The 9,380-nt window shown below is 48.5% G+C and overlaps 1 protein-coding gene across 1 annotated transcript; it reads left to right on the top strand.

Moving 5' to 3' along the window:
* The first annotated feature begins 5,924 nt into the window (after nucleotides 1-5,924).
* Nucleotides 5,925-6,332, top strand: QRFP (pyroglutamylated RFamide peptide). The gene has a single exon (XM_056860969.1). It carries the CDS (start codon nucleotides 5,925-5,927, stop codon nucleotides 6,330-6,332), a length of 408 nt encoding a protein of 135 aa, XP_056716947.1.
* Nucleotides 6,333-9,380: the final 3,048 nt, after the last annotated feature.

The raw sequence follows: 9,380 nt of genomic DNA, 5'->3' as shown, positions 1-9,380 counted from the left end.
CAGAAGGCCAGAGGAGTCTAAAAGCGAATCCCCTCCCAATTATGTTGGGGTGTTAAAAAAAATAGGGAGGCGGCCTTGCAACTTCGCCCCACATTGCTTAGGCGCCAAATGAAGTGCCTGGTTGTCTTATAGAGTCCAATGATAGGCAACAAGGAGGAGGTTAAGTTAACAGGAACAGTTTTTTATTTAGCTAAACACACACCTGGGGTGAAATAACCACAGATAAGATACAGGGTTACTCACCAGAGAACAAAGGAAACTCAGCATCATTTATGCATTCGAATGGGGCAGGCCCACAGCTGCTGACAAGCAGATTGATACACAAAAGCACCAATACACGTTAGGTGTCTACTCCATGCTAATTAGCATAGCCTATAGATATTGCCCGAAGGCGTCACTAAGTGAGTGCTTGATCTTGTGAGCTAGTAACTAGAAACCACATTCCTGAGGATAAAGGTAATTCAGAGACAGCTTTTTCTACTGGTGAAAGGCAGTACCAAGCAGAGTGTATGATTTCTTGGCTCAAAGGCTTCTGGATGCCAACTTCCCCAAAGCTTCCATGTGTGTGCATATGAGTACATGGTATTTTATACCAGCCCTTATAACTGGGCATTACAGCCTTGCAGGTATTCAGGGCTGGTGCCTCTGGAAGACCATTCCACAGAACAAGGGCCACAATAGAAAAAGCCCAGCAAAGGGTGAGGGCTGTCCCACTGCAGTATGGACCACCCCAGCACATGAGTTGATTCAGGGAAAGGTGGTCCATCAGCTATATTGGCCCCAGGTCATGAAAGGGCTTTAAAGATTCAAGACCACCACCCAAACATGCAGTTCAAAGTCATCCATTCACATTTGCAATCACTTAACACTGACTCACAGCTAGCTAGGAAACAATGAAACCCTGAGAAGTTTTTAAGAAAAGAATATCACAAATGAGCAAAATAAAAAACCCAACCCCCAAATACACTAATCAAGATGAATCCTCCGCTCGCATCGCGGGCCGCCCAGGCAAGGCCTCTTCAGTTTCCGTTGCCTCTGACTTGGGCACGCACAATGGAATCTCAGGCTCTGGAATGCGGGGAATGAAGCCCATTGAGGTGAAGGGGAGAGGCACAGATAATGAGGGGTCTTATTTAAAGGCAGGGGACATGGCCACCTTGTTCGCGGCCCACAATCACACAAAGCGACGGATCCCAAGGCAGCAAAGTAAGTAAGAGGGGGGCTTTGCCTTCATTTTCAGCAGCGAGAACAGAGGGTGTGTTGGTGTGACTATGTAAGTCCGTATTTTTTTAATGCAAAAGAATAGCATCTATATCAATATATCTCGAATGGAGGGTCGGTGTTGGAGTTTGCTAAGTAAGAGTGGGGCCAAAGGATCCACTGTCCCACCCAGCACACCATTTTGCCCCACCTAAACATCCTTAAAAACAAAACAAGGCCGTTCATTTTGACTGTTTCCATTTAATTAGCAGGAACTTGTGAGCAAGTACATTTTAATGAAGGGGGTGACATTTTAACTGTATGCTTTTTTGGTCTGAAAATTGTCAATTTCCTTTTAAGCTGTCCAGTGATTTGTTTTTTGATTCTCCAGTTGGGGTTTGCTAAAGTTGGGTGTTAATTTAATGTTATATTTTATAATTAGGGTTGCCAACCTCCAGGTACTTAGCACGGGTAAATGGTACACAAATGCACAGAGCCAAGTTATAACAAATAAGTATATAAAAAGTGATGAAGCCAAAGGACAAACAATGTGTAGCAAGTAAACCTAACCAATGTGTGACTAATATTTACATTAAAGCACAAAGGATCACAATGTAATTTCACAGGCAAAAAAGTCCTCTTCTTAATGTTTCAAAGATGATCAATTCCATAGGATATCCATTAGGTATAAATCCAAAAGATCCCCATCTTTTGGATTTATACCTAATGGATATCCTATGGAATTGATCATCTTTGAAACATTAAGAAGAGGACTTTTTTGCCTGTGAAATTACATTGTGATCCTTTGTGCTTTAATGTAAATATTAGTCACACATTGGTTAGGTTTACTTGCTACACATTGTTTGTCCTTTGGCTTCATCACTTATTATATACTTATTTGTTATAACTTGGCTCTGTGCATTTGTGTACCATTTACACGTGCTAATTTCCAAACCTTGAAGGTATAGGCACGGAGGTGCCCTTGTTTTTGTTTTGCTTAACCTCCAGGTAGTAGCTGGAGATCTCCTGCTATTACAACGGATCTCCAGCCAACAGAGATCAGTTCACCTGGGGGAAATGGCCGCTTTGGCCATGGGACTCTATGGCATTGAAGTCCCTCCCCAAACCCCACCCTCCTCAGGCTCCACCCCAAAAATCTCCCGCTGGTGGCGCAGAGAGACCTGGCAACCCTATTCATCATGTTATTTTGCAAACTGCCTTGCAAAGCCTCCCCAGGAAAGGCAGCATTTTTTAACATTCTTAAATAAATAGATTCATTTCTGACTTATGCGGGGAAATTCCCTTTGCATCCTGGGTCTGCAGGCAAGTGCTACAAGGACCAGCTGGAAGCCAGCTTGGCTGGTTTCTGCAGCCTCTGAGCCAAATCTTCTCTAGCTATGCTATTTAAGGTCTGGGCTTCCCCTTGCGTGTTGGGGAGCATGGATGACCTGGGTATGGCCCCACCCCAAGGTATCTCCCCCCCCTTTGCCATCAGGCTGCAGCCGACTTCTGGCGACCCCTCATGGGGTTTTCATGGGAAGAGACGTTCAGAGGTGGTTTGCCACTGCCTGCCTGTGCGTAGCAACCCTGGCATTTCATTGTGATCTCCCATCCAAGTCCTAACCAGGGCTGACCCTGCTTAGCTTCTGAGATGCTGCTACCCTGGGCTATCCAGGTCAGGCCAACTTCCTCCCTCTTCTTAACATATGCAGAGCAAAAGGGCTGTGGCACATAATGTGATTCAGGGTTGGCCAGGATGTCCGTTTTATATCACAATTTTTAAATTTCACTATGTAGCTATCAAACAATTGCACGGTCACTTCCAGATTAGATTTCCCCCTCCTCATTGCATCTACAAGAATACGTTGGAAAATGGATAAATCCAGTAAGCCAGATGGCTTTCTCTCATTCCTGCCCCACCAAGACATTTACACAGCTGAAGCACCCCTTCCGGAATTTGGCTGTTTAACTAGTTCTTAAACCAGCTACCTAAAGTCCTGTAGCTGGGGGTGGGGGTGGGGCAGAGCATGAAGAAGATCCCAGGATCCACCTCTGGCATCTCTAAGCAGCTGGGACAGCGCAGGCAGGCCGGGGCTGGGGTAGTTGGAGTCAGCAGAGGGAAGTCTCAGCACATCCTTTTTTTGTTTTTGCAAACTGGCCATCGCTCTGCAATTGAGAATGCATATTTGCATGCCCAAAACCCTGGCTTCAGCCTCCCCCCGCCAGCCATTTTCCCATGTGGAAACAGCACTTGGGGGGCTTATTTTCCCATTTTTTGCTGGGTATGTGGAGCAGAAAAAGGGAAATAATCCCCCATGCTTTTCCCCAGGGGGAAACAGCTAGGAAAGACAAGAGCCCCCCCCCCCCCCCAGCAGCATTGCCAGCCCATTTGGGCTCTCCTGCATTTATTAAACACCCTTCCCCACAGCTGCTGAGCGGCTGCAGAGAACATGAGTTGGGTCTGGGGAACCCGGACTGGACTCGTTAGTGGGCATTTTGGCCCTTCAAGGGCCACTGCCCCTCAGAGCAGGGCCCACCGGGCAAGATGGAGCCAGTGGGCATAAGATGTTTCCACAGGATTGTCTGAGACTTGAACGACACCCTCAGCGGCCCCCTTCCCCTTCTGTCTTTTAATTAATTGGACCAACTTATTTGAAGCATCAAGTCTGGGCCGTCTTCAGGAAGGGGTGATCAGAACACAAGCAATGGCACGCTGTTTCTGCGCCACCATGAAGAGCTGGCTGGTTGGCCCCGCTCCTCACAGAGCGCAGGAGATGACGGCCTGTTCATTAAATTCAGAAACCATCTCTCTTGCCAAGAGAAATAGTGTGTGCATGGGTGGGGGGCAGCTTTTCAAGCCCTTTCAAGACCCCATAAGGAATGGGGGAAGAATACGTAACAAGCTAAAATATGAAAGGAGACAAATGAGCATCAAGTCACAATTCATGGTGACCCCAACTGGGGGGGGGGGCGTTCTAGACAAGAAATAAGCAGAGGTAGATTGCCATTGGCATTGCCTTCTTCCACAGAGCATTCTTATTGCCCCTCCACAATTTATTAAGTGCTCAGATGGCCATGTGCATGCGAGCACACACACGGTACGTGGCTGTTTCAGCGCTTGAAAAGGCACAGTAGGGACAAGAACACGGCATTGCAGGTGCAGCTTTAAAAAAATCACTGTCAAATGGCAGCGGCCACCTTGCAGTGGCCCCAAGAAGGCCGTCACGTCTAGTTTGGCCCTCAGTTGAGGACTCAGTGAATTGTGTGATTTTGCACTTGGAAACTTGGCTGCAGCCCGGTCTCAGGTCTGAAACAAGCACAGCACAGAAAGCAGAAGAGTGGTGGCCCTGGGAAAAACAGGGGGTCAAACCCTTTTTGCCCCTCCATTTCCCCCCCCCCCAATTTTCCACTGGGGGGGAAATCCTGATATATCTCCTTTTTAGAAATTAGTAAAATGCTTCTTAAGCCAAGGTTTTACTCCCTCAAAATGTGAAACAGTAAAATGATTTTGCATATAAATCAACAGCATTAGAGAATTATAATTCATGTATACACCTACAGTATATGCAGTATTTTCAAGGATATATTTTTGCTTAAGGGTGATTAATTTTTGTCTACAATGAATATGCTATATGTATGATAATACGCTATCAAAGAGTCCAGTTTTCAGTAAATACCTAGATATGTTTCTAGCCCTATTGTGACCGAATGAGACCAGTTCTATCCAATTAGTATATTTCTGTTTGTGTACGACAGAAAGTTTTTGATTTTCAACTTTCCTCCCCTATCTCTCTGATGGCAAAAATGAAGACACATGAGCTAAGGCAGTACAGAAAACCATTTATAGCTCTCTCCCTCTCCCTAGTACTGGGCATATTCACAGGTTTCCTTGTAGGAATAAGACTTTACACTTTTAAATTCTATCAATATACCACATAGTACAAGCTTATATACTAAGTTCTAAATCTTGCATTTTAAGTTGTTGATGCATTTAAAATAAATTTAGGATCAATTTATTACTTCTCCAAATGTTTAGTTCCCAAAACACATTCTCCCCTCCCCCAATTCAACCAACCCCCACCTACCACGCTGATGTGATTCGGTGTCCCCTTTCCTGCCGTGGCCGCACTAAAACAAAAGGACCGAGACACCCTTTCACAGGCCCCCTCTGCGTCCCATCTAGTTTCCCCTTAGGAGGCTTCCCCATTGTGGTGACACATACAAGCGCAGCTGGGCGGCTGGACAAGATTTCCAGAATGAGCAGAAACAGAATAAATCCGCTGTGTGTCACAGCTGTGTGTCACAAAGTGCCGTCAAGTCACAGCTGACTTATGGAGACCCCAGCAAGGGGCTTTCAAGGCAAGTGAGAAGCAGAGGGGTTTTTCCATCGCCTTCCTCTGCAGAGTCTTCCTTAATGGTCTCCCTTCTAAGAACCTTAGCTTCTAAGATCTGACAAGATCAGGCTTTATCATGCCGCACTCCCTCCAGAATAAACTATGCAAAGTAAGAAATCAAGTGAATTTGCTGGTTTCCCTGTAATTTATTCAGAGTACAGAGATTTATTTGGGTGCAGACATTTTCGGAGACTTACAGAGCAGAATGCATATGCAGCCAGCCTGGCAGTTCACTTTCTCATGAGAAAGTGCAAAGAATCATGAGCACAAGGAGGGACTCTCTGGAGTGAGTGATGAACCCGTGATGTTTGTTTAATCCCTGCTATCCAGATGATCCCTTACTGCTCCTGCTCCTGCCTTCTGCTGCTGAGCCTTGGCACCTGCTTCCCTCCAGATGATGCTCTCCAGACACCCAGGAGATACCCCGGGAAAGGGTTGGCGGCAACAGAAGAGCAACCTGGTTTCAGGGTCGTTGACTCCCCAAAGTGGAGGCGTTCGCCCGAAGACCTCTTCAGCATAGCTAAGGAGCTCCAAAGCTTTGAGAGGGAAAAAGCCGGCATCCAGTTCCGATTTGGAAGGGGCAGAGAAGACGAGAACGAAGCCCTCAATTACCTGCCGGAGGAAGATGGCAGGAAACGGGGGGATGCTTTAGGGAGCCTCGCGGAAGAGTTGACCGGCTACGGCCGAAAGAAGGGCGGGTTCAGCTTCCGCTTTGGGAGGAGAGTGGCGCAGTTCTGAAGGCTTCCCCCTTCTGGCACCAAAGTCCCTGCTTTGTTGTATTCTGTGCTGCAGCTCCCAACAAAGACCAACAGACCCCCCACACACACACACCTGTCCTCTGCCCACTGTTTCAAACCAGTGGCCCAGCTTTGCCTGCCTTTGTCATTTTCCATGGAAGGAAGTCCACTGACCCTTGCACCCCCGCCTCCCCGCCCCTCATTGCCAGCTTCTTCCCTCCAGCAGAAGTGGTGGTTTGGGTTGGGTGCTTCAAGGCCAGTTTTGGCCATGGGGGGAACTTGAGTGCCTCCTCGGTCCAGCACCTCCGTTTGTGCAAAGCAGTGGGTGAGGTCCCAGAGGCCAGACTGCTGCCCTGCACAAGAGGCCGCCTGGAATATCCCCCAGAATCCTATATGACTCACAGGTCTTCCTCAGCAAACAAGTTGATTGGAAGAAGGTTCCCTGAAGGCAGAAAGTGCAGAAACTGCTTCCTTAGGGAAACAGAAATGTGTGTGCCTAAAGCAACAAATGTGTGCCTTTAACAGCTGGGCAGAAAAGAGGTTTTCAGCATGTCCGCTTTGCCGTATCCCAGCCCAGGGAAGATGGAGAGAAACAGATTAAATTCCTTTTCCTGCAACTCCTCCAGGGTGTGTTGATTCAGTCCTGTATTTCGTACCTGATATGAGTACAAGGGATGGTGGGGAGTTTTATTATACACACCACCTTCTGGGTTTGAATCACATGAAGCGCTAAAAACCCCCTATCTGGCATACAAATACATGAAGCTGCCATATGTTGGGTCTCTCCAGCTCAGAAGTGTCTGCTCTGTCTGGGGAGAGGCTCTCCAGAGTCAGGTCCTTCCTAGCATTTGCTCCCAGCGATGCCTGGAAAGCAGATGGAAAGGAATGAATCTGGCCCCTTCTGGGCTTCCGAGCCACAGTCCCTGCTCCCGACGCACAGAACGCTCTCCTCAGTTTACAAGACACTCAAATGGAAGTTCTCAGGGTGTTTGTGCCAGGCAGGGCTATCTTTCGGGACCAGCTAGAAAAGCACATAGAGTCCATCCCAGCCCTGCTACCAGGCATTCCATCTTGAACTCAGGGCCTTCTGTGTGCAAGTTGTGGCTCATCTCTCCAGTCTTTCATCATCATCATCATCATCATCATCATCATCATTATTTATTTACAGCTTTTGCCAGAACATCTCTCCAGTCTTCCCCATTTCCCAACACCGATCTCTGGGCAGGGCTCTTTGGTTCATTCTCTTCTTTGCACAAACCCTAACCTTCTCCCCCAAGTCTGACTGCTGAGCCCCCTCCTGACAGCACCTGAGGGAATCCGGGGGCTCCACAGAAGCTTAGCAAATGCTCCTGCCAGAAGAAGAGCAGGGATGGAGCGCAAGCATCCCTGAAAGACAGCCGACATTCTGCTACTCCTGGCACCCAAAGAGATGGGTGACCTTCTTCTTTCATGGGGGGCAGCACTGAGGGGCAAGAGACCTGGCCAGTAACCCTGTGAGAACCCACAGTGCCCCCCAGCCCATGCCCTCAAATCCTCTGCACATGCACTGGGGCTCCTTGACAAAGAGAAAAAGGTTGCCCACCACGGACCTAAAGAATCGAGCCCTTCCTTTCCCCCTGAAGTTCTGCAGCGGGGGAGGAATGGAACGGCAGCCCCACACACCCTGCCGGTTTCTGCCGCAAAAGGTCAGCCAGCAGCAACTGCCCCAAATATCAAAATGTGTGCGGCTGCCCCACACAAAAGGAGGCCTCTGCCACTGCATGGATGCTGAATAATGCCAGCCACGTCCAAGGCCTCCGGAAGGCCTGCTTTGCTAAAGAGCTGCCAGTCCGCCTTCCCCAGCACACATGGGGGGGGGGGTGTTCTGAGCAGTGACCTGTCCTCCTGTCACTCTGAGATGGTGCCAAAGGCAAAAAGCAAGCGGGAGAGTGGGCGAAGGACAGCCCGGCCCCGCTCCGGAGCGGAAGGTGGGTGGACGGGACTGCTCAGAACCGCTAATCAAAGCACCGCCGGTCTGTAGGGGACTGCCTGCAGCTGACATCCAGAATGATGGGCTTGGGCCGGAGGAACGGGTCCCGCTGGGCTTGGGCATGCTGCTCCGGAAGGTTCCAGCTCTCTGTCCCATTAACACTGACAGGCCTCCAGCAACAAACTTTGCTCGACGCTGCCAAGACCGGGAGGGAACCCCTAACCCCTTCTTGCAGCTCCGTGGGTCTGGGCGAGCAGATTCCCATTAAGATTTGAAGGTCGTCGTTTGGAGGCTGTTCAAAGGGGAAAATTAACAGCCTTTAAAAATTAAATTGCAAAAAGAAAGCAAGGAAAGACAAGACAGGACACCCCAGCCTGGCAGTGTGTTTGAAGCACACGGGCGGCAGCTCCTTCTAAAACATTACAACCATGTATTGACACAGATCAAACTGTCAGGCATTTTCAAACTCCGCCCCTGTGGTTGAAGGTTGTCAACCTCCTAGAATTCCAGCTGCTCTCCAGATGGCAGAGATCAGTTCCCCTGGAGAAAATGGCAGCTTTGGACAATGGACCCCTGCTAAGCTCTCTCCCCTCCCCAAACTCTGCCCCCAAATATCCAAGAAGTTACCAACCAGCAGTTGACAAACCTACTCCCACCCTGCTTTTAAGGTTTTGTGCCTTTGAAATGCCTCTCATATAGAGGCCCATTTCACAATTGATAGTAATCATTCTGCATTTAGGACAAGTGAGTTCCATTCCAGTAAGGCATGTGAGAAGTAACAATTCTAGGAGGTGACATTGGATGTATTGGGGGGGGGGGAGAAGAAGAAGAGTCGGTTTTTATATACTGACTTTCTCTACCTTTTAAGGAGAATCAACCTGGTTTACAGTCTCCTTCCTCTCCCCACAACAGACAATTTGTTAGGTAGGTGGGGCTGAGAGAGTTTGGAGAGAACTGTAACTAGCCCAAGGTGACCCAATTGGCTTCATGTGGAGGAGTGGGGAATCAAACCCAGTTCTCCAGATTAGAGTCCACCATGATGCCATGCTGGCTCGCAACTATTCCCTTCCACTCCCACTG

Source organism: Euleptes europaea, chromosome 14 (genome assembly GCF_029931775.1).
Source record: "Euleptes europaea isolate rEulEur1 chromosome 14, rEulEur1.hap1, whole genome shotgun sequence".
Lineage (NCBI taxonomy): Eukaryota > Metazoa > Chordata > Lepidosauria > Squamata > Sphaerodactylidae > Euleptes > Euleptes europaea.
The sequence above is the reverse complement of the archived record's forward strand: the minus strand, read 5'-3'. Positions and strand labels throughout refer to the sequence as shown.

Excerpts from the sequence above, each read along its gene's own strand:
- QRFP (XM_056860969.1), top strand. The coding sequence starts at position 5,925 with ATGATCCCTTACTGCTCCTGCTCCTGCCTTCTGCTGCTGAGCCTTGGC.